We start from the raw sequence: 26,117 nt of genomic DNA, 5'->3' as shown, positions 1-26,117 counted from the left end.
TGCAGTTGGCTGAAGCAACTAATATGAAGTTTGTGCAGAAGGCTGTCCAATATCTATGCATACACTCTCTGCAAACATGTTAAGAAAATTTGGACTTTGTGTTTGTCATACTTTCAAAAGATTAGGCCTCATTCTTTCATGTGGGTTTATCACCATCGAATCTTTATTGTTTATTGTGGGAATAATCCCAAATAAATTAAAATCAGGAAAAATATTGTGGTTGTTAGTTGGGTAAGGACGACCTAATTATGGTTAGTAATTTCAGGATAGACCTTCGTTCTTTAATATGGTAACAGAGTAGATTGTGTTCAATTAGGCCTAGTTCATGCTTCATTTAGTATGTATCCTGTTTTTTGTATTTACCCAATATATGTTGTACACATTTCAGACTTGTTATCCATTTTTTTAATCTTTGGATGTAAGGATGACTGTCAGTGGGAATAATGCTCCAGGTTAAAGTTAGGAAAAATTCCATAGTTATTAATCGGGGAAAGACCTTCTAACTTTGATTAGTCAATTTAGGATAGATCTAAACCCAAAATTTGCAACTCTTTTATAGATTGCCACTGTTACTACAATTCCTTAAAGGTGGATTTCGTTATATATATTTGATTGCAAATAAATTTTTACTGCATCTATTTCCTTTTGCATTCACATAATGAACCTTTTGTTGTGACATGAGCCTAAATTAGTTTTTTATGCCAAGTGAAGAACTTGCAAGAAGATTTAGTATACCTAGTTCAGGAATGGTAGAGTACTTGAAATGTTTACTCTTCTTTGCATGAAACTATACAATCAAGGAACACAGAAATTTGGATGGAAATTGTACTTCAATACCCCTGAAATGTGATGCAATTGTTTATTTATCACTGAGATTTACTCTAATGCCTTTAGACTCATGTAGTATCGCCAAATTTACTTACATACATAAGCATTATATACAGTCAATTACTGTAGTTTTAGTGTGTAAGAAGAAGACACATTCCTCTACAATAATATTATTCCTGCTTCTCAAAAAAATAAAAATAAAAATTATACCTCAATGATCATGTATTCTTATGAGTTGTTTAATATGGGTCTATACAAGTAGAACAAAGTAAATATGGGGTAAAAAAATATGATGTTAAATCTATCTATAGGTCCATTTAAGTGGGCTTAACTAATGTGAGTTACATGAATCACTAATATGTGCTTATGAAACAGGGAAGATAGGAGCATTGAGAGAGGGCGAGTGAAGAAGCTCTATAAGAGAGAGTGTGAGTGAGAGGCTGCCGCATCTGGGTTAGGGGTCAAAACGTTGACCCCTAATCTCTATTTATTCATTAAGTAATAAACTTATATAGTAAATTATTAAATTGCCCTGTCTCTACTATAACCAATTATAAAACACATAAAACAATACATATTTGAGAACTACAAAAGCCTAAACTCTAGCCCACAACCTTTACTTGTTACTCCTAGATAGGAAGAATGGTACGTACAAAACAAACTATCAAATTGTCCTTCTATATTCTAATACTTTCCCTCAAGCTAAAATGTAAATATCAAACAACCTTATTTTGTTACTAATTATAGCAAAAATATCAAAAAGCTCCAACCTGTTTCTATAATTATTGAATTCCTGTTTTCCAAATGCCTTTTAAAGAAGTCCTCTATGTTGCTCTATTGATCTTATGTAGGGTATTGGAATCTTGTCACTCATAACCACAACCTCCATAAAATGATAATTCACTTAAATATGCTTAGTCAATTTGTGGAACATAGGATTACTTGCAATAAGTATTGTCGCCTGATTGTCCCAACCCATCACCATAGGATCAATTAGCATTGATTTCACCTACTTTTACTCACATACAATGTGTGTCATTGTTTTGTTTAGGTAATACCTTGTGGTTGATCTCCTGTCTTATTTGGAACCAATATCAAATAATCGCTTGATGTTTAGATGCTCATGAGATTGATAAATAGTTCATTTCCAGATGCTCCCTTCAAGTACTCAAGATCCAATGCATTGCCTCTACGTATATTTTTTTTGTAGATTTTCAATGAACTGGTTCACAACTTTGACTGTATAGGAGATGCGACCTTGTATAAATCGCAAATATAAGTGTACCGTCTAGTTTTCTATCTCATGCCCTATCATTTAACACTAGGCTTTGTTCATCCATGAAGATTTGAATAACTTCCAAAGGAGTTTCCACTTGTTTGGTTCCTAAGAGGCCATTCTCTTGCAACATATCCGTCATGTAGTTCTGTTGAGAAAGGATCACACTTTTCTTGCTTCTCGCAATTTTTGTTCCAAGAAATATCTATGCTGCCATAAATCTTTAGTTTTGAAATGCCTCTTGAATGATTCTTCACTTCTTCAATCCCTTTCAGCTCGTTGCTTGAGATGGTCTAGATACACTAACAAAATTATTACTCCAATGTCCCACTTAAGCACAAGCATAAAATGATCTGAGTGACTTTGTAAGAACCCAAAGAGACAATCACTTAACTAAGCTTTTCAAACCATGCCCTTGGGCTTTGTTTCAACCCATAGATTGCCTTGTTCAATTTGCATACTTTCCCACTCTCTTCCTAAGCAATATACCTAAGAGGTTGTTCCATATAAATTTCTTCTTTAATATTGTCATAGAAAAATATATTCTTTACATCTAATTGGAAAATGTCCACCTTTTATTTACCAGAAATTAGAGTTCTTACTGAACTTAGTCTTGCAACAAGAGAGGTGTCAAAAAAGTTGACACGATATAAATGGACATAGCCCTTGTCCATAAATTGTGCCTTGCACCTCTCTATTGACATATCCACATTATATTTAATAGTGTAAATTCATTTACAACCTAAAATTATAGCATTTTTTGAATGTTAGTGACACCCGTCCTTATCCCACGGTGAGACTTGAACTCAAGATCTCTCACTAGAAACCCCCTATGTGATGCGCTACCTCTAATGTGTACGTACGTTAGGGAATTTCAAAGACTCAATGAGTAGCCTTTAACCTTTTGATGAAAGAGAAAGTCACTATCCTGCGTGCTTGGTGGGAGAAGATACCCTTAGTAGCGAAGAAAGCTATAGATGGTTGGCCCGCTTCCAAAGTGACTTATATCTGATGATCTCTATGAAATTTCATGAACTTACAAAAAATGAAAGAGACAACGTGGGAGAAGAGATTTGGAAAAAGAAGTGATTCACGTTGAATTAGAAGATGATTCATTAGGGTTTCCTCTTCTCTTCTATTCATAACATAAAACAAGTATAAAAAGATACTAATGTCCCTGCTCCCTGTACACCCTTTGAAATAAGATTGTATGGAAAATTACTTTTTTAGAAACCTAAGTAAATGGAAATCTAACACTCCCCCTCAAACTGAAGTTTTTGACTTCAACTTGTTACATAGCATATTAAAATAAAAATCATAAAATTTTCTATACTTAGGTCTTCAATGAAACAATGAGCTCCAGATTTTCAGCTTCAATTGATCTTCCACTTCAGCTTACACTTGGCCACTTCTCAACATCTGCATCTTCCATTCTCCCCCTTACTTGGACGCCTTGAAAAATTTGATTGTGGTCACCAACTTTGAGAAAATATTCACCACCTCTTGGTTCCTTTGTACTTCTCCTCCTTATCCCCCTCAAGCTGAGGATCCATTAAACCAAGAGACCCAGGTCACCAATAACATAAATGAGAGAAGAAACATTACTCATAGCCATTCAACAAGACTTAAAACACTAACACCCCTAGGTCAACGTAGAGTTAAGAGAGACTTGCCTACCTACTTCTAGGGGTAACACCGCATTCATCCACTTCTAAGAATCGTCAGCTTTTTGCTCTCTCCTTACCAGACTCAGTAGTTCTATTATCCGGGAGCATTTAGTTGATAAGCTGATTTGGAAGCCCAAAATTAATGGCCGATTCACTGTTTCTTTTGCTTACTCTCATATCAGAAAACAAGACTACAATATACATGAGCACAAGGCAAATCTGGCTTGGAAACTCTCAGCGCCAAGCAAAATCAAAATTTTTGTGTGGTCGGCCATCAGAGAATAGATTCTTACTTCTGACAACCTTCATAGAAGGGGTTCACCATCCCTGATCTTTCTTGTCCCCTTTGTGGTGAGAGTGATGATATAGTCCAGCATGTCCTCTTACACTATGGATTTTCATGGCAAGTCTGGATGAAATTTTTTCAGAAGATTGGGCTCCAAGTGGGGCTACATCAGGACCTCTTCGACACCTTTGAGATGGTTAAGAGGGATTCATCTTCCTCGGCTGGGCAAGTTAATACTTTCGGCCTGTCTTGCGCATGTTCCATGGTGCATTTGACTCGAGCACAATAACCAGAGATTCAACTCAAAAGCTTTGCACCCCGAACAACACGGCTTCTCATGCCGTTGGCCTCATCTCGAGCTGGCTTCATACAAGGAAGGAATTTGCCGCTCTATCAGGTGTTTCCCTTTAGGAAAATTGGAGCTTGATCGCCTATATGTTTAGCTCTTGCAGAACTCCGAGTATGGCCATTTGGGATACTCCACTTTGCGACTGCATTAATCTCAATTTTGATGGTAGTACTATTGGTTGTCCTGGGCCGGCTGGAGCAAGTGGTGTTTTCAGATGTCACAATAGAGACCATATTCTTTCTTACGCTGGTCCGGTGGGCATTACTGATTCTAATACTGCTGAAGTTAGTGCTCTTCTATTCGGCCTCCAAATCTTCAAGGATCTTCTCCATGGGAAGTTAATCATTGAAGGTGACTCGAAGACTGTTATTAGTTAGTGTTCCAAAGACAACTTCCCCCCTTGGCGCCACTGGCCCATCATAGATAGTATTGCTGACATTGTATCTTCTATCCATTGTAATTGGAATCTCATTCCTAGATCAGCTAATTCCTTGGCTGATAAATTGGTAAAATTCGGAACTTCCCAGCAATTTCTCATTGTTTGGGAAGGCTTCCCCCCTTTGTAAATTGCTCTTTTGAGCTTTTGTCTTTAATAAAAATCAGCATCGTTTAAAAAAAAAAAAAAAAGATGAACTCAAAAGGCCACACACCTTACATGGTTTCTGACTCAAAAGGAGAGATACTTCTACTACTTAGGAAAGGATTTCCTATGATGCTTGCCAAGTTGATGTGTTTCACACACAAATAATAAAGATGAACTGAAGATGGATGAAGTTGATGAGATTTGGCCAATGAGGGGTGTTTGAAATGAAGATGCCATTGGTAAGGAGAGGTCTCAACATTTAAGGCTTTGTGATATGATTTGGAACATCTCCAATGCAGTAGAGATCCTCTTGCTCACAACCTTCGCAAATGGCCATCTTTGACTGCAGGCTCTTTAATATACAGAGTGAGGGAAAGAAGGTTATTGAACAATTTGAGTGTTTTGCAAGTCGATTCTCAGAGAGAAGGGTAGTTGGAAACTTTTGGACATACAAAACAGAAGACAAAGGCACAAACGGAGTGGCCTGAATGGCATCCTTACCACTAATATGATGAGAGGAGCCATTTTTCAAAAAAAAAACAAAATGAAACAGTAAAGGATGAAAAGTGAGAAGACATACCGGTCATATGATTTGAAACTCTCGAATCAATGACCCATCTAGGACTACGAGAAGAGGACTAAATAGTCAAGGTTCTCAGTTTTTTTTTTTTTTGAAATGATGTATATATTAACAAAGAGAACAATACATAAACCAAGGGAGCAAAACCCTAACAACAAGAGATTGGAGGGTTGCTCTCTGCTTGGCAAGCACATCAGCTGCTGAATTTGTGGATCTTGGAATGTGAGACCAAATACAAGAAAATTAAGAGGCAATATCAATAATCTTCAGGAAGGGGAAGGGGGGGGGGATGCACGATCGCACCATCTAATAACCACCTTCGAGTCTCCTTCAATGTGAAGAGGGCCCCTACAGTTGTCTCTAGAAATATGGAGCCCATTGAGAAAGCCATGCAACTCAGCTAATGTTGAGTCAGAAATACCTAGTGGGTCTGCATAGGAGAGACATTGATTACCGGAGGAATACGAGATAACTCCCCCAAAGCTAGCAATTCTGGGATTACTGAGAGAAGAACCATCAAAATTCAACTTGAGGAAACCATGCTTCGGAGGGGTCCATGACTGCATGATAGGGGCCTTGAAGCCAATACGCATCCTTGCCAAGCAGCTCCAATTATCGCGGATAGAGGAACCTACAAAAGAGGAGAAAGCCTTCTTAGTAAGTAGCCAAGAGGAAATTTGGCTTGACACACGATCTACAACTCTCGTGGCTTATTCACATTTAGCATCAAAACACCCGCGGTTGCGCTCATTCCAAAGGCCCCACGGAATAAAAGCAGTACAAGTAGAGAGCATCAGCTTTCCCAACCCTGGGAGAGGAATACCAGTGAACATTTTGTTGAAGGTGATCAGATCCGCCGTCATACAAAGGATGGAGGTCCACACTATCCACGAGAAAGAGCATTGAAGTAGGATATGGTTGGTAGTTTCATCTTCCGTATTGCAGAAAGGACAAAGGGGGTCAATAGAAGGGTGACCTCTCCGTCTAAGCACATCTGCCGTGAGGATCTTATTGAGGCAGGCACTCTACATGAAGAATTTTACGTTTGGCGGGGCACAAAGGTGCCATGTGAAATAGACCTTGTGCTCCCTCTGAATTGAGTGCCAGCCATTAATGAATCCGTAAGCGGAGGTCACAGAGAAGACACTGCTTTTGTTAGGCCACCAAATGAGCTTATCCGACGAGGAAAACCGCAGATGAAAGAATTGCATAGATTCCATCAGCAGACACGCCTCCAACGCCTCTGTATCTGAAAGCCCCCTTGGGGGTGCAGGCTCAAACCACATCCCTCAAAAGCATCGGCCACAATATCTCTCTCCCCAAAGAGAGAAGAAAAAAGATTCCTGAACGAGTTCTGTAAAGGCTCCTGCCCCGCCCACCAGTCCTCCCAGAATTGGTTCCCAGTTATCAAAAGAAACAGGAATAGTTGAATAAAAAACTGCAATAATCAAATAAATAACTCGACTAGGAGCACTGTTATACTTGCGCAGAGCAGAAGAATCAACTCGAGAAGAAAACACTGGATGTACATCAATATCACGAAACACATGACAATCATTTGGCATAAAAAATCTGTCCAAAGCTCATAGAAAATAGGCTCTTAGTAGTACCACACTTTTAATGAAACACAACTGCATGGACAGGTCCTTATGTATAAATCTAATTACCCACCAACAATAAAAACTGATCTATTACATGAGTAGAGATCAGCAAATGGTTGTGGTAGGAGAAAAGCAGAGAGAGTGTAGAATGTATGCAGGACCAGAAAAATAATTTTTTTTTACCCTGTGATATCCTTCACAGAAAGGGAATATAAGGAAAGATCTTTCCTGGTTGTCCGCAGGGAAGATCAAATATTGAGAGAGGAGAGGTATAGAAGCATTGACACAGAGAAGGGGTGAGGGGCAATAATCCATCTTAGGCCTTGAATTGTAATGTTGTTAATAGGTACTTGACCATTCTGTGGTTATACATTTGAGAGTGGAAGAAGATTTTGTAGGAATATTGTCCTCTATTGATTTGTGTTGGAAATAGCTGGCTTATTAGTTGGTAGAAGTTTTGTGATTTTGATTAGTTATTTCGGCAGGAATTTGCCCTACTTTTTTTTTTTTTTTTTTTTTTGAAATGATGCTGATTTTTATTAAGACAAAAGCTCAAAAGAGCATATTACAAAGGAGGGAAGCCTTCCCTACTTAAAATATTGATTCAAGTGAATTCCAGCCTTTTTATTTTTGTTTTGTTTCATTTTTGTTTTTTATATTTAGTGGCATATATGTATGTGCCGTGCAGCTTGTCTAAAAATGTTTTTCACATTTTGGGCGAAATTGACTGTTTGTGTCTAGACCTAGCAATGACCATTGGTGGTAAAAAGTCCCACCAATCTGTGGTTGTATGTATACCTGATTTTTCTCAGGTTAATTGTTTGAGAGTGACAGAAGGTATTGTGGGAAAAAGTGCCACATTTGTTTGGGCTTGGAGAGATCCTCCTACTCTATCAGTGACAAAGAGGCTTCGGAAAGATGAACCTGCCCAACTGTAACACACTTGTTACCAAACAGCAACATTTCAATGATGTCAACAAAACCAAAATAACATACAGAGAATTTATTTTTGTTTCTCTCTTAGTTTATATCGTTTTTTTTTAAAAGCTTCTTTCTGAGTTTACATCCTTATATAATGTAGATATGCGTGGTCAAAGAATATACTGTAAATATGCAACTACAAAATTTAGAAGGAAAAAAAAAAGAAAAATGGTTACAATGCTGAAGTGAACTTCATGGTGTTTCCATGATCTCTTCTTCTGAAGCTTGAAACTTGATATTGAGTTAATCTTACATAACTAGAATTCCAATTTCCGTGAAGCCTGGGATGCTGCCCAATAGAATTAATATTTGCCTTATCTTTTTAACAAGGAAAAAAAAGAAAACTTTGAGCAAATATTTGCTCAAACTTAGCTATTACTTTAGTTTAGTTTGAGCTGTCTTTACATGGCCAACTTTTATGTTAAGCTAACATACTTGTCAACTGGTGGAATGATGGGATGAAGTCAGAAGCAAAAAAATCACTTACATAATCTCGTTTGAGAAAAACTTTGCCAGTCTTTGGTTTAATACATTATAACTAACTTTATAAATGAACACCTCAAGAGAAGACACGTTTTGATATTCTTAGCTCTTTTCTCAGGCCAGGTGACAGAAGATGAAGTTGTTGACAGCAAAATTTTACAATATTGTAGCATAAACAAGAAGGAAAAGAAGTCACTGGGAGAGCTTGAACAGGACTTTCTTCAAGCTTTGCAAGTAATGACCTTGAATGATCATTTTTTGAATTTATCAAGCTAAACATTACCCTGTAACTCATTTCTGATTTTAGGGTTGAGCAAAACAATACTAATGTATTTCTGTTGTGTGCTTTTCAGTCATTCTATTATGATCAAAAGGCTATCATGAGCAATGAGGAGTTTGATAACCTTAAGGAAGAATTAATGTGGGAGGGAAGCAGTGTTGTCATGCTAAGTATGACTTCTGTTTCACACTATTGGACCTTTGTAGCATTAAGTCTGGCTACTTCGTTTTTGAATTTTGTGAAGAACCCTAAAAAATGAACGGAAGCATAATTCTTCTAGTTTGAGTTTGTGCAGGTTCAGATGAGCAGAAGTTTCTGGAAGCTTCCATGGCTTATGTAACTGGAAAACCAATTATGACAGATGCAGAATTTGATGAATTGAAGCTCAGATTAAAGGTTGGCCCTTTTATCTTTATCTAAGCACATTGATCTGAAATATATATACACACACAATTCCAGGTTTCATGCATTAGGTCCTAGTGCTGACTTCTTTTTGGTGAAAATAAGGAGCTGGTCTAGATCTGCTATTCTGCAACTGTACAGACCCATGGTGGCTTATGCCCTGTTTATTAGTGAAAAATAGCTTTGCAGGATGCGGAGCCACATATATTGCTGTATGCTTAGGTTTCAGAAATGTTATGTTTTATCTTTTATGATGTTTCAGATCAGTTAAATTTTACTCCTGCAATCTCAGTTAAAAATTAAGATTCTATCTTTCAATTACATGCTCTAATTTTCTTATTGTATAATCATATTCTAGAGAGAAGGGAGCAGCATTGTACAAGGGGGTCCAAGGTGCAGTCTTCGTACCAGGAAGGTATATGCTTTCATGTTTTTGGATTCAACATATGCTACAAAGTACATACGTGCATTAGCTATTAAGTGTCTTCTTTTTTATGTTGCAATCATTAACAAATCTGGCATCTGGCAACAGTATGGTGAGGTGAAAGTTTAGCTGGACTTCAGTTTAGGAGTTCAATAAGTTCTGTACAATATGGATTTGGTGAAAATAATAGCCAGGTATTTACGTGTATAATATGGTCATGTTGAAGTGTTTAGGAATCTTATGTATTTGAATATGCTCACAAACGTCACCCAGGCTATTTCAAAATCAAAACATAGAAATAAAGGATGGTTAGTTTTCTAAGAAGTAAATAAGCGAAACAATATTTGCCCCTTCCCCCTCCATCAAAACACACACAGAGAATAGTTAGATCAATAAAGCATAAAAATTCTATTTAAAAAAAATAAAAAATAAAGCATCAAAATTCGGTATTCATCCCTAATCTTCTTAAGTACATATTACAAGCATAAGGACCATAATACCCTTAATGACTTTACACAAAACGGATCAGCTTAATTTATCTGACCAATATACACCTAATCTCATGCCACTCTTGACACTTCCGCCTAAGTTGGAGTATAAAATTTAACAGCTCTAGCTTGCTACACAGAAACATAAATTCCTTCTTTGGAAGTGCCTTGCTGAATATGTTTCTATGCTAATATGAGGATCTCACATATGATATAGAAATTTTGTGGTTTATGACTGCTTCAAAATGGCAATTCGTTGAAGATTGAATTGTTGGCAATAAATATGTTTGCCCTATTAGCACATAACATCTCCATGGGCTTCTGATTGAGAAAACCTAATTCTGCCACGAGAGCCTTCAACCACATCAATTTATTGGTTGTGTTCACTATAGTTTTATATTCATCTTTAGCACTCAATTGAGCTACTATGTGATGCGGGATGAGCGTCATGCTGTTGTAGTGAAGGAGAATTGGAGAAAATAGAAGAAGGGGAAGACGAAGAAAGGAAGAGAGACAGACGAAGAAAACAACGGGAGAAAAAGAAAAGTCTCAATTCATTCAATAATGCTCAATTACTCGTATAATGGGTTTAAATAGCTACCCAAAACCCTAAAACATTTCAAAATAACCAAAATACTGATAGTAAAAAATGCCCCTAAAGACCAAAATATCCCTAAACACAATAAAAAATATAAATAAATAAAATAAAAATTAATTTGTCCTAAACGTGTCACTCCTCAACTACAACGTGGTGGGTCTTGTCGTAGCCCGATGTCTCTGAGTATAGACTCGTGTAATCGCTGGCACACGAGGAGGTGTCCCTATCAACTCTCTTAAGCTGGGAAAAAAACTCGACCCTGTCGAGTTGGACTCCTGTTGGCTCTGGTAGTATTTGAACAAATCAGGATCCAACTGTTGTAGTGTGTCTTTGGTAATCCATGTGCAATTAGAATCTGGTCGCCTTGTCCATCGCACTGGGAAATGTTGAACCGTGCCACTCCAGGTAAAAACTTGTTCATCCAAAATAGCATCAATATGTTCTTTATGTACTAGTCCTACGAGTAATGGAATAGGTTCCAAAGGAATATTAGGTGAGGAAGGAGATGGTGTATAACGCAATGGGGTGGAGTCAAAAAGTGAGGAAAAGGGGTCATCCGAAATGAAGGGGTGGTCCCTATATGCCATCAAATCTTCAATGTTAAAAGTGGAGCTCATGTCCAAATCTGATGGCAAATCCACAAGATAAGCATTTTGACCAACCTTTTTCAGCACTTTAAAAGGTCTTGCACTACGAGATTGCAACTTCCAGGCGGGTCCAATAAGAAACCGCTCAGGCCTAATCCGAATCATGACATAGTCCCACATGGATTAGTGAGTATAAAAATCTTGAGTTTATTAGTTGGGAAAGAGGTTTCCTAAGTTGGTTAGTCATTTTGGGATGGGCCTTGGACCCAACTTAACATGGTATCAAAACAGGTATTCATCTGTGGGCGTACACCTAAACTATACACTTGTAGAGCCACAAAAGAGGGCCTACACCTAAACTATCTACTTGTAGAGCCACAAAAGAGGGCCTACACCTAAAATTATCCACTTGTAGAGCTACAAAAGAGGGCCTACACCTAAAATTATCCACTTGTAGAGCCACAAAAGAGAGCCTACACGTGAGGGGGAGTGTTAAGGAATAGTCTCACATGGATTAGTGAGTACAAAGATTTTGAGTTTATTAGTTATAAAAAGAGGTTTCCTAAGTTGGCTAGTTATTTTGGGATGGGCCTTGGACCCAACTTAATAGTTTATACATATCATCTTGAAGTTTGTATTGGGAATTACTCACTTGGAGTCGTTTAGTGATTTCAACATGCAGATCTTGAATTCTCTGTGCAAATTTTTGTAGCGGACTCCAAAACCCTAGCAAGAGGTGACATAAGTATGAGATCTAATGGTTTTTTAGGCTGATAACCATAGACAACTTGGAATGGGCTCATGTCGATGGACATGTTGACTGAGTATTTTAAGCAAATTGTGCTATTGGGAGAACCAGATCCCAAGTGCGGTGTTGCTCTCCTACGAGGCAACGAAGAAGGTTTCCCAAGCTCCGATTAACAACTTCGGCCTGACCATCGGTTTGAGGGTGGTGGGCAATGGAAAATTTCAATTTGGTAGCGCCATCAAATGCCAAAACATTTTTCAAAAATAGCTCATAAAATGGACATCCTTATCAGATACAATGGTCTGAGGTAGATCATATAGCTTGACGATCTCGTCAAAGAAAAGTCGAATGATTTTTGAGGCGTCAGACATTTTAGTGCAAGGGATAAAATGTGCCATCTTGGAAAAACGGTCTACTATGATGCAAATGGAGTCGTGTTTTCGAAAAGTATGCTAGAGGCCTAAAACAAAGTCTATGCTGAGGTCTTGCCAAGGACATGTAGGGATTTGTAGGGAAGTATATAGCCCAATGTTTTGTTTGGTGTGTTTGGCTAATTGGCATGTCCTACACTGTCTTACTACTTGGCAACATCCCTTTTTAAACTAGGCTAGTAAAATCGACACTCTACTTCCACGATGGTCTTATTGCGCCCAAAATGTCCCCCTAGTCCCCTTGCATGAGTTTCCCAAATTAAGAAGTTTTGTATAGATGTGTGGGGGAACACATAGCTTGTTGGACTGAAATAGATAATCGTTTTGGATGTGGTAATCCACAATGGTACGATGTGGTCCCTCTCGCAGTTCGGTATAAATGCTCTCAAAGTCGGGACATGAGGGGTACTCGTCTATGAACTTCTCAAATCTAGTAACTTGAATGCTCATGGAAGACGACAAAATTGTTCTATGACTTAGGGTATCGACCATCTTATTTTCATTGCCTGATTTATACTTTAGGACAAAAGAGTATTCCTGTAGGTACTCAATCCACCGGCCATGCCTGTGATTGAGTTTCTTTTGGGAGTTGAGATAGCAAAGGGCCTCGTGGTCGGAGTATAGGACAAATTCTTGTGGAAGTAGGTAGTGATGCCAAAAACGTAAGGCTTGAAACGTAAGGCTTGAACGACTGCGTAGAACTCCTTATCATAGGTTGAGTAGTTTTATTTGGCGGCATTAAGTTTTTTACTAAAATACATTACGGGATGTCGCTCCTAACTAAGTTCGCCTCCTATGCCTATGCCTGATGTATCACATTCTACCTTAAAACACTTTAGAGAAGTCAAGTAATCTCATAACAGGTGCCTCGGTCATACGCTTCTTGATTTCTTGAAAAGTGCGAGAGGCAGTTTTCGACCACAAAAATTCTCTTTTCTTCATGCAATCAGTGATCAGGGACATTATGGTACTAAATCCCTTAATAAATCGTCGATAGAAAGTGGCAAGACCATGAAAATTGTGAACCTCGTGGAGAGTAGATGGCTCTGGCCATTCGATGATGACTTTCATTTTCTGGGGGTTGGCAGTCATGTTTGCAGAAGTTACTTCAAAGCCCAAGAAAACCACTAAATCAGTTAGGAAGAAACATTATTGGAGATTGGCATGAACCTTTTCCCTCCGGAGCGTGTGGCAAACTAGGCGGAGGTGGTCAAGGTGCTGGTCTTTGGTTTGGCTATAAATGATGATGTCATCAAAATAAAACACCAAGAACTTGCCAAGAAATGTTCGAAGCACTTGTGTAATCATGCACATAAAAGTGCTAGGTACATTCGACAGTTCAAATGGCATAACCATCCATTCATATTGCCACTTTTTGTCTTAAAGGTTGTTTTCCATTCGTCTCCCAAGCGGACCTGAATTTGTTGGTAACCACTTTTAAGGTCGATCTTTGTAAATATAGTGGCACCCATTAACATATCTATCATATTATCTTGCCTGGGAATAAAAAATCGATACTTCATGGTGATTTTGTTGATGACCCTACTGTCCACACACATTTGCCAAGTGCCATCCTTCTTTGGTGTGAGTGGGGCTAGTACTACATAAGGACTTGAACTCTCCCTGATGAATCCCTTTTGGAGGAGTTCATTCATCTGCCGCTGTAATTCTCCATGTTTTGCGGGATTCATTCGATAATGCGGTAGATTTGACGGTGGCTCTTGACACCAAATCTATGGCGTGGAGGATGTCATGCACAAGTGGCAGTCTATTTGAAACCTCCCCGGGAAAGACATCCTGGAATTTTCATAATATGGACTCTATTTCAGGCGGGGTCTCCTGAGGATTTCACCGGTAACTTGTGGGCTACCACTGCAAAAACTGTAGAATCATGCAATATTGCATGCTCCAAATCTTTGGGATTGATGAAAAACAAGGTTTTCTTTTGGGAGCTCGATTGTGTTTTACCTTGTGTATCAGGATTTGGTGCCAGTGGTTTAAGGTGGATGGTCTTTCCGTTAAACAAGGAGCAAATATTTGAACGCCCATAAATGGTAACATCTCGGTCATACAACCAGGGCTTGCCCAAGATGATGTGACCCACATCCATGGTAATTACATCACATCAAATGTGTTCCTTGTATTCAAGGAATTGAATGGGAACCAGACACCTACCCTTGACTAAAATGGAAATGTCATCGACCTACGAAACTCAGTGACAACATTATTCTCCTGCCTAAGATTGTGCCACTGATCTAGAAGGGTGCTTTGATAGGAAGGGGAAGGTATTTTGTCTGGAGCTTGAGTTTCATTTCCTCCCAGTGAGTAATGGGAGCCTCGCGTCTTCTCGCGATATCACTTTCAATGTTTTCCTGAAAAAGTTGAGCGGTGCTTGCCAATTTTATTTTTGCGAACGCAACTTTTCTATCCTCAGATAAGTCGTACCATTCAAAAAATCGGTCTATCTCATGAACCCATATGGGGAATACCCAGGGGTCCAAGCTACCATCAAATGTAGGGGCCTCAACCTTTATGTGTTTTAGCATTTTGTCTTTAGGCTCTTCATGGTGGGGAATATGGGGTGTGTGGTTCCTTGGAGGAGAAAATATATGCGAGTGCGAACGGGTGAGTACCTCATCCTTAGTGTCATAGCCCCTAGGTGACGTAACTCCTACAAAACTCTTCCTTTTTGAGGTCCGAACGTCTAGGGCAGTGAGCCTATCGTTGATGATGTTTAATTGTTCTGGGATTTACTTGAGTGTGTCATCCTTGTTTTCTACAATAGAAGATGAAACAACACCTGACATGATGCGATCACTACGTAATTGCATGCACTAGTCGATCCTGCCAAGTAAAGCCCAAACAAACTCATTGCACATTGAAGTTAATGATTTATTAGCTTGATTGGTGACTAGTCAAAATTTAAATCAACAAAATTGCAAATTACTAGTGCAAAAATTGTTCTCCTTTTCTCCTTTTCTCCTTCATCGGGCCACTGGGTGTCTTTGTCTCTACCACCGCAAAACTCTCCGGATTACTCAACGGGCTTCAGGTCTTCCAGGGCCATCTTGTGGCCTCCCTCCTTATTGAAGGTGACTCCAAGATTGTCATTGAGCGGTGCGCAAAGTCAACCTATCCTCCCTGGCAGCATTGGGACATTTATTTTGAAATATGTAACATAACTTCTCTTTTGAACTGTACTTGTAACCAGACACTCAGGCTAAGTTGGGTATTTCGCTCCAACACTTTTTTGTGGAGGAAGGTCCACTTAGTTAGGTTTGTATATTCTCTCCCTCTTTTATAATAGTTTTTACATCCTTCATAAAAAAAAAAAAAACTAGTGCAAATATCACTAAAATAAAGAAAAGATCAATCCTATGCAATGATGCAAATAGCACCGATGGGCTGGAATCTAAAATTAACACTAAGGATTGAGCACACGCAGGTGATACAATTACTCGAATGAGTTCTTTTTTTGCACAGGTCTTGAGGTCAAATTCGGCTCAAGTGGGCCCTAATAATGAAGAAGCTAGCTACCAGCACAAAATAGATAGTTGATGCAATTTAAGACAAACAGTGAAATACCAAGGAGTGGGAAAGACGTCACCTCGTAAATCGATCTAGAACTGGTTGAATCGTCGAACGTAAAATAGGCAGTGAGCTGGAGCTGAACACAATGAGTAGGCAATATTCATTATTTGTTTATATTTTTTTGGTACCCTTTTTTTCTTCGCACCTGCGTCACTTATTTTCACTCACACGTATGAAATTTGCCTGTGTGGGTGTTTTTCCATCCTGAGCTTCTGTTTAATCAGAAGCTTCTGATTATTTAGAAGCTCGATAATGAGGTTGAAGGGGAAGGGTGGGTTGGGGAGTCAGCTCCAGCAACGATGACGGTGATGGACGGCCCTCGGAGACTCTGAAAATACTATTTTACCCTTCTACTTTTAACAAATATAAATCATGTGAATCTAGTATCCTTTATCTCTTAGAGCCACTTTCACTGCTAAGCATGTTAGACTGCTGTAGGACAATTACACTTGTATCATTAGAGATTAAAGTGACTTAAATACCTCTGACATATAAACTACTTCTCATCATTCCTTTGATTGAGTTAAATTGCATAGAAGTTCATCTATGATTGATATACCTGCAGCATTGGTTCATTTGTTCTTGTGACAGGTTTACAGTGACTTGTCTGTGGACTATTTCAAGATGTTTCTTTTAAATGTACCTGCTGCTGTTGTTGCTCTAACATTGTGAGTGACTACTGTATCTTTTTCATTCATGGATAGAAATTAAATTCTCATTTAGGACCTGACTCAGTTATAGATCTCTCTATGATTTTTACCAATAATTTTTGTTAACCAAAGTATGGCATTTCTTTTAATATGGTTGATGTTTATCAAATTCTATACATTTTTTTTATGAAATGTTTATAAATCCTTTGTTAAAGTCAGGTTCTTTTTCAGCATCATTTCAAAAAAAAAAAAAAAAAAGTCAGGTCTAGGTTCATCTCAAATGACTAGTGGAAGTCAGAAGGCTGTTTCCCAACTAATAATCTTATAACTTTTCTTAACACTAATCTACGTGGGACCATTCCTTGTAGTACTCCTCACATCTAGGCTTACACAAACAGACAACGGGCTTGAGACATACATAAATGGGGCATAAATCTGGGTACAAATTAGGCCCAAGTCCAGGTGGATGTCTTGCTCTAATACGATGTTAAGATTGAGCACGGTTCCATGCTGTTAACCAGCCAGGTTTGAACTTGGTTGTCCTTACCTTTCAAATCATCAATCACTAGTGAGGGATATTCATCTCAAAGGTATTAAATTTTTCTGTTTGCCTTCAGAAGCATCTTGACTGATTGGAAACAATTTATGTAGTTTTGCCTGTTTAGCTTGATAGATGTAATTTGAATGGTACTTGAGTCCTCAGACTCAAAACTATTGGATACCTTAGGAGTAACTACTTGTCCAGCAGCAGAATAAGGCAGCAGTATCATAAGAAGACTTCCAGCAACTGCTGATTGGCAGGGTTCAGACAACTGGTACTATTTTCGCTGAGACACTTCATACCTGTAAAGGTAACAAAGGCACTGGTCTATTCCGGACATCACACTGATTGGAAAGACAGCCCTCTAGGGGTCAAGAGGCACATACTAACTGCTTAAATAGCAGCACAAGTCATTAACTCTTTAAGTTATGACACAGAGAAAAAGAAAACTGACCTTTAATATCAGGATCAGTAGAAAAACTTGAAGAAGGAACCTGCCTGTTTAATTGCAGACTTGAAAAAGAGAAAGCAGCAGCCTTAGAAATCCTCCTCCATGGATCTGATGCTCTTAAAAAAAAAAGAAAAACTCATGTTAAAGTCGGGTCTAGATCCATCCTAAAATGGCTAGTCAAAGTTGAAAGGTCATATAACTTTTCTTAATACTTATCTACGTGAGACTATTTTCACTAACATCCTCATACATTTTTTGAAATGGATAAATCCTTATACATATCTTTTGATACAACCAGGTTTTTCTTTCTAGATGATTTGACTGGGTTTGAGATATCATATCTTTTGGAGGTGAGTGTTTTTTTCTTCTGATCTGCATGGTTTGACGACCTTAAATTGCAGAAGAGACTTCTTATTTCTTGTGCTGATCAATGACAATTGCTTCCAATTATACCTACCATTTAGTTGTTTTGCATATAATGCAGCTTCCAGAGCCCTTCAGTTTCATCTTTACATGGTTTGCTGCTCTACCTCTCATATTTTGGATAGCACAAGCCATAACTAATGCCATTTTGAGGGACTTTTTGATACTTAAGGTAATTTCAATATCACTCAAAATCTTTGATGTGGTTTTACTGATTGAATATTGAAGTCTTTGCAATAACAAAATAAATCAATATAATTGTCAGGGCCCATGTCCAAACTGTGGTACAGAGAATGTGTCCTTCTTTGGGACTATACTGTCAGTGCCTAGTGGTGGCAACAAAAACACTCTCAAATGCTCGAAGTAAGAAGTTTAGCCTTCCCTCCTTGAACAGGTGGTTCTCATGGTTGTATTTTTAGAATTAGCATGACTAGAGTTCTTTATCTGTGCCTTTCAGTTGTAGCACTTCGCTGGACTATGATTCAAGAGCTCGCTTGATAACTCTCAGTGAAGCTTAAAAGTCAGGTATACATTTTTTTAGTCTGTTTCTTGATCCTTCTACTGTCAAATTCATGATGTGTTGCTTAACTATATAGTTTTCCGGTTGGTTGCATTTTAGCAATCATATCTTTTTCTAGTCCCAAAGTACCCCTTACATGCGTAGAGCCTGATTTGATCATGGACCACTAAATAAATTTCTTTTTCGTTTTAATCAAAATTGGCTGTAAACGATAAATGGAAAAATATGTAGACCATTGAAGATTGATTCTCATCTGGGGCAACCCATGAAGGGGTAGGTCCCTTCTGATTTGTGGGGAAATTTTTTAATATTTTTTGTAACTACTTTTGGGGAATTAATAATGCATGGATTTGGATTGATTAGCTTAATCCTGTGGAGTAGTATTGCGTCCTTTAAGAGCCAGTTTCAAATATATGCTTCAGTTGATTTAGGGCGATACTCTCAAGCCCGGTGAGTGGCAAATGGAGGTCTGCACCAATCTTACTAGAGATTTTTACTTGGGAGAAGTGGATAAATCTTGCACAAGAATTGAGACCATAGATGCATAAAACCAAGAAAGCTAATGTCTGATAGGAAATCCTTAATTTAAGTACGTATAAAGTAAGAAGAGTCATCATAAAGATTATAGGCTTTTTTGTACCACTTGCATGAAATGTCTTTTTGAAAAAGCTGGTTCTCAAAAAATGCACTAGCCCAAGAGGCTCTGGGATAAAAAATTTCAGCCTCTGAGGTTGGTTTTGCTAATCCTGAAGGGCTAGTGATGAAGTGGATTTGAGGTAGGATGCTGAGAGACAGGGGAATAGCTAGGTATGAGATTGTAGGGGCCTTGACCCCCACTGTGTTAAAGTTTGCTAGAAGTAGTGCTATTTTTATAATCCCCCCTCTTGCCTGAGTTGTTATCATCTAAAACTGAAATTGAAAGAGGTCAAAAGAAGAAGGATTCTGCTATTTATAGAATAGAGACAAGAAAATGAGAGTTGGAGTCTTAGAGACAGCAAAAGAGGATATTTAGGCGAGAAAAGATTGGACGAAGTATGCATAGTTGCATACATTGACTGATTTCCTCACATTAATTTGTTGTTAGACCATCCATTGTGATTGATAGGCACTGTCTCCTAGAGAAATGTCATAACGGAAGAAGATGATATGACAGTTTTGGATTTGTGAGTTATGTCTTAACTTTATCTGATTTTTTGAGGTGCAAGCTTTGACTTGGTTATGATCTCCTTCTTATTGAAATTAATACAAGTTGTTTGCTTTATGAATTCTGGTGTCCTTTTCTGTTAGGAACTCTTGGCTGGCCTAGTGGTTACCTTAGTATTAGTTTGTTTTAAGAGGGCCATTAAGAGTCTATTTTTGTGAGTTGTTACTTCGGGGAGAAGTTTATAGTAAGAGAAAAGTTTCCTCATTAAGAGTATTATTGTATTCAAATCCTAAAAGAAAGGAGCGGAAAAGCGGAGGACAACTCTTGCCAAAATCATCTCAAAGCAACTGACATGTGTTTCTCTCTTGTTCTCTCTTTCTCTTTTTTCTCTTGAACTAAAATTCTGCTCTTTTCCTCCGGATCAAAGGTATCATAGTGGATCGATCCCATGGATCCTCAAGGATGCAGAGCACCTGGTAAGCTTGAGATTTTTCATTTTTTGGGTGCAGCGGTGACTCTCTGTGCCACCACCCAACTTTTTGTCTCACAATCATCGAGTCCATTCAGTCAGTTACGTAATGAGAGCGTTGGAGCTCTGGCCCTTCGCATAAATGGGGCCACAATCCACATAAATGGATTAACAACCCGATTGTGGAAGATGAAGAAATCTTTTGATGCCAAGTTTTTGGAGCGAGGATGGTGCAGAACATGATGCAGTTTCTTCAACTAGTCTAGCTTAAAGATTAGCCGAGTAAAGCCCCCAAGTGAGGAGGGGACCAGTGAGGAGCAGCTCCTTGAGGTTGCAGAAGGGGGTGACCAGCAAGTCCTTTCACCAGAATCCGAACCTGCCATAGGTGGCATCCAGCCACTGTTTGACCAGATTGATTTCCCCAAGTATAAAATTGAAAAGAACCCGACAGAATGGGCAGCCAAAGCTGAAATGGCGAAGAAGTTTCAATTCACCGAAGTGGAGGAATGGAGCTAATTGATTCAGGTCACAAGGATACAACACTTTGAATACCAGTTGCAGTCTATCTTGAGAAAAGCTGTACCAAGATATCCCTTTAAAGGATTCGCAAGGTTTCCATTGATTTTCATGTTCTGCCCATAGAAGGGCAGATGTAGTCTTCGGCATGCAGTGGGGGGTTTTACAATAGTTAAAACTTTTGACTTTCTCCACGAGGCTTAGAGGAAATTATGGAACAAAGAGAACATTGGAAAGAGCTAAAGATGGTTATGGAGAGGAGGCACCAATGTCTTTGTACTTTGGTTTGATATCCATTAGCAATAGAAACAAGCGATTAGTCGGTCTAGAAGACAAGGAGGATAAATTACCAATTTTTCTGATGAGATGTTCACAGGCACTTGAATCAATAATCCAAGTAGAAAAACTAGAACATGGAAGACAAAGAGGACGTATTTGTAGTGGCTATAGTAGTGGAGGGAGTACTAGAGGGCAGGATTAACATACTTTTGAACTTGTACAAGGCTTCATAATCCTCATATTTGAAAATCCTCTTGCCTTTAGAGGAATCTATAGATCCTTCCTCATTGGGTGTAAAGGTGGTACTGACTTGACTGTAGAAAGGGCAGGTTTTCAATGCAACTTTCAGCACTTTTCAACAACATGATTTGATAAACCACAATAGGTACAGCCATGAGTGTTGGATGAATCACTTAGGCCTTTGCCACGACCACGACCACTTTGACCTTGGCCTCGTCCATTATTACTATTTTCTCTTCCTATGAGCATGAGCTGAGACTCTGGTGACGTTGCTAGAATCTGATGCATAGTGATAGAGCTTCAAACTAGCAGGGCAAATGCCACCAAAAGATGGTTTCCCTGTGCTTTTCTTGAAGAACTATTTCAGCTGAATAAGCTTGTGCTAATTTCCATTCTTGTAGGAATCCTCGGAATCGAGTAAAGTACTCATTGAGATTATTTCTTTGCTTTGTAGTGTAATGACCTCAAAAACATCATAAAGCCTCTGCAGGTTGTCAAAACTATATTTAGAGTTTTCTATGAGTGTACCATTGTAAAAATCAAGATTTGGCTGAAGGAAAGAAGAAAAAATTAAGAAAAAAAGAGAAAGGAGAAGAAAAGTTTTCTGAAGAGCCTGAAAAGGCTTCGTTAGGAATGGTGCACGAATTTCCAGACATCTTAAATAACTGTTTTGAGTTACAAATTACCAAAATGGCCCTATACATTTAACAAACATCAAACTCCTTATATCTCCCTAACTACACATCCTATGTACGTGAAACATTAACCACTGACATAATTTAACATGTAGAATAAGATTACATAAAGAAAATTAACCACAGAGAGGATAAAATGACCAAAATACCCCTGGATGTATTTTCTAACAACCATAGATGTTTAGAATCTTGAGCTGAACAACATTGTTCACCACTGCTTCTTCCATGCTATTTATCAGCTAGTTGATAACTAGTTTGTCCTCCTTCAGCCAATTCTTATAGTTGGTATTTTCCTCACTGGTTAATAGTGGTGGCTTAGTTGGATGATTAGCCAGATCACGAGGGATTAGGAACCATTTGATTGACCGAGACCAAGACAAATGGACAAACCCTTAAGTGTAATATTTGTTTTCTTAAAAAAATTGGTTTTTCCAACGTCTTTAGAGAGATTATTGAGAGACCAGAGTTTGATTTCCAAGAGAAAAACAGCTCTCAAGGATGCAATCAAAGACAAAACTCTAGGAAAGACTCCTAACATGAGTTGTCTGAAATTAGTAACTTGAAAAAAGAGGGAGGGTGCACATTATGCAGCAACCTCTCAAGCAAAGAGAGGACTTCAAGTGGCAAGGAAGTGCACAGTAAATTTGCCGAAAATGAAGCAGAAATAATTTTGTCCTTAAATGTGCGAAACAAAAAAGTGCATGGATGAAATTTCATGTAAATTTCCTCCTAACTCTAATTTAGGGTTTCACGTCAATGATGAACAAAAACCCAGCAAAAAAAGGAAGACTCAAGGGCTTTTACTTTTCAAATTTAAAAGAGCAATTTACTTTGTTGTGTTGAATTTATGGAAAAGAGAAAAATTTCATTGACTTGTTGTAATCTGAGTACATGAGCCCCTATTTATTATAGAAAAAAGTAATAGAGTCCAATTACAATTAAACTACCCTTGTCCTTATTACACCCAAAGTCTAACGGTAAAGATAAGTCCTAGCATAATTAAACAACTCAGCATAAAATAGAAGATTAACATAATTAAAACACCTTTAAACTGAGACTCTTCTGTGAGACCACCTTCTATGAGACTCTTGTAAGACTCCACCATATTAATTCCGGCTCTATGAGACTTCTTACGGTGAGAGTCATGTAAGAGCCTTCCATATCTTCTCTTCAACACTCTCCCTCAAGCTGGAGTTTATAACTTCAGCTTGCAATGAAAAGATTTTTGGTCTTCAATTTTCTTTGCACAAAATATTCTTCATAGATGCAAAAACCTTATCTTTTGTGCTCCCCCTTTCTTGAATATTTTTGTGACTTAAAAATTACCACAATATGTGGAACAAAATACCTCTTTCTTGTACTTCTTCTTCCACTTCTCCCCCTCAAGTTGGGGATAAAAATGACATAGAGACCCAACTTGGACAAAACACAATGTAGGAGAAGAAAATCACTCCTAACCGTACGACAAAGCTCCATACACCTTTCAAAACGGTCATAGTTTGAAACACACTACGCTCAATTGTAAAGGCAGAAAACTAGCCCAATTTTAGGGCTTAAAAAAGAGACTAACTTTTTAAGGGTAGTTCAAACACAAATCACCTTTTGGATGAAGAATAAAAGACTGGACTCAAGTTGAATGTTGGGCACACCTATGCTTTTTAGGTAGTGAGTCTAGGCATTGCTTTGAAGTGATAAAAACACAAAATGATAAATTGAAAAAATACTTGAGGAAAACAACTTTAACTAGAAGAAGGCGATTATGCAATACTCATACTTCCAAAGTGACCTCTTTTTTTTTTTTTTCTTTTTGGAAAACTAGGGGAGACTATGATGGTAGAACTTAATAAACTTGACCAAGTATAACTTTTTTGGGTTGATCACAATTTTTCGGCGTTAACTATGCGGAAGATATACAATCAAGTAACAAAAACACAAAACTTGAAAACAACATTAGTGCACCGTCCCTCGACATTCCCTCCCCTCCGCCATGCCAAAATCCAAAAATCCCAGAATTCCAAAACCCAAACGTCACCTCACCTTCCCTAGACAATTCAACCTTTTCGCCGCCTTTGTACGGGATGTAGACTAGCATAGAGGATCATCTGACCCCGATCTGTTTGACCATCCCTCACCTCGAGCCCTGAACCATCAAACCCCATATTTTTTTCTCTACAAAAATACCACCCCCCTACATTTCAGCGATCCCATCACTACCTTCCTATGCCCCTATCCCACCACCCAAGAAACCCATCATCATCAGTTTATGCCTCTTCCCCAAAATCCTGCACCATCGTTTCCCGAGGGCAACCTACCTCGAAAATCGCATCCATACCCTACTAAGTCGCCCCTATCTTTTCTCATCCCACCTCCCGAAACCTACCCTCATGTAAAACCCCATCAGCCTTTTTGCCTCGGCCGCCCTCAAGCCTAAGCAACACGCGTCAACCCCCTCCCTTTTCTCGAGCCTCCCCCAAAACTCCCCCTCCATCAACCACCTTTTCCACCCGGGGTTTATATACCTCGAAACCCACCCCTGACACCTTGACAAGAAACGTCCATTTGACAATTTCGTGTCCAATCACTCGTCAGTCCCCAACCCTTCCTCGAGCCCACCCAAGACCATCCTCTTCTCACCAACCATCGTATATACACCAGAAAAATCCTTCACACTTCCCAAAACAGCCTCAGATTTTTTCGACGGTTGCCTCACGTTGCAAATCTGGATGGGAAATCTGCCCGTACAATGATATCCCTCCAAGAACTACGGCTATCCATAAAATCTCTCGAAAACTTCCCATTCAAACCCCCTTCACCCAGACAGGCGTGTGTCACACCGACAACTCATCCAAATCTAAATCCGCCTGGGGCTCCGCTCTTTCTCTCCCCAATACCTCCCAGCGCCTATAAATATCACGTCCAACCCCTTTCTTTGCCCCATCCCTTTACAAATCTTCAACCCGAACTCTACAATGGAAGCTTCGAGTTCCAAAGCCAAACCTCCCTCCACTCCCAATACCCCCCCAACGCCTATAAATATCACTTCCAACCCCTTTCTTTGCCCCATCCCTTTACAAATCTTCAACCCGAACTCTACCATGGAAGCTTCAAGTTCCAAAGCCAAACCTCCCTCCACTCCCCTTTCCAAAATAGCCGCACCCGAAATAGAGAAAAGATCATTAGTTACCCCTTTCACTTACACTTACTCCAGGAAAAAGAGGATGGGTAAAGCAAAAATTACCTCCCCCCAGAAAATCAGTACACCCCCGTCTCCTCTCCTAAACTCCCCCATCCATTAACAGACTTTATGCCTGCTTCTTACCTGGGTCACCAGCCCCAGTCCCAGCCCTTGCCCCAGCTTGAGGATACTCTCCTCCAATGATAACAAGACCTAGATCTTCCATTGAAAGAATACAATGAAATAACCCAACTTGTGTGGATTTTCAGCTCTTACTACTACGAGGCTTCTCGCCAACAAGAGAAAGATCTCAACCTACCCGTTTCTAAATGATCATCATGTCATGGAATGTCAGAGGAATCAGCTCATAGTCTAAGCGAGCCATCATCAAAGCAGCCCTTTTGGAGTGTAAGACAAAAATTGTAATTCTTGTTGAAACGAAGCTGCAAAATTCTGATTACTCTACTGCTCGTGATTTATGGTATGGGTTGTACCTTGCGTGGGCAACGGTTGATGCTATTGGGCACTCGGGTGGCATTCTTGCCATCTGGGACCCAAAAGCGGTAGACGCTACTCTCTGCCAGTTGGGCCAATACTCCATTTGCATTTGCTTCCACGATTACTCTTTGGGCACTTCATGGGCGTTGGCTGGTGTGTACGGTCCGACTAGGCCTATCGATCAAGCCTCTTTCTGGGAGGAATTATTCCAACTAGTCCATCTCTGGGATTTGCCTTGGTTTCTCGCCGGTGATTTCAATTCCATTCTTCTCTGATCAGAAAAAGGCCCTCCTGTGCCCAAAACTACTTCAATGAGAGCTTTCTCTGATCTCA

The 26,117-nt window shown here is 39.0% G+C and overlaps 1 protein-coding gene across 3 annotated transcripts in view; it reads left to right on the top strand.

Moving 5' to 3' along the window:
• The window catches only part of LOC137948003 (PGR5-like protein 1B, chloroplastic), a 34,524-nt gene that overhangs the window by 1,040 nt on the left and 7,367 nt on the right, over positions 1-26,117 (top strand). For all 3 annotated transcript variants that reach the window (XR_011111583.1, XM_068793897.1, XM_068793896.1), the window contains exons 2-10: positions 8,753-8,868; positions 8,988-9,084; positions 9,210-9,310; positions 9,675-9,731; positions 16,775-16,851; positions 18,124-18,175; positions 18,310-18,420; positions 18,514-18,611; positions 18,706-18,773. Coding sequence is in view for 2 of the 3 variants with exons in the window: in XM_068793897.1 (XP_068649998.1) it covers positions 8,753-8,868; positions 8,988-9,084; positions 9,210-9,310; positions 9,675-9,731; positions 16,775-16,851; positions 18,124-18,175; positions 18,310-18,420; positions 18,514-18,611; positions 18,706-18,766 (770 nt within the window). In the remaining variant the exon portion in view is untranslated. The remainder of the gene's footprint in view (positions 1-8,752; positions 8,869-8,987; positions 9,085-9,209; positions 9,311-9,674; positions 9,732-16,774; positions 16,852-18,123; positions 18,176-18,309; positions 18,421-18,513; positions 18,612-18,705; positions 18,774-26,117) is intronic.

The sequence above is a fragment of the Aristolochia californica genome, unplaced genomic scaffold, assembly GCF_029961685.1.
Source record: "Aristolochia californica isolate CCGP_79_NKW_82.1479 unplaced genomic scaffold, dmAriCali1.0.hap1 SCAF_13, whole genome shotgun sequence".
Taxonomy (NCBI): Eukaryota; Viridiplantae; Streptophyta; class Magnoliopsida; order Piperales; family Aristolochiaceae; genus Aristolochia; species Aristolochia californica.
Note: the sequence above shows the minus strand (reverse complement) of the source record. Positions and strands in the feature narration are given on the sequence as shown.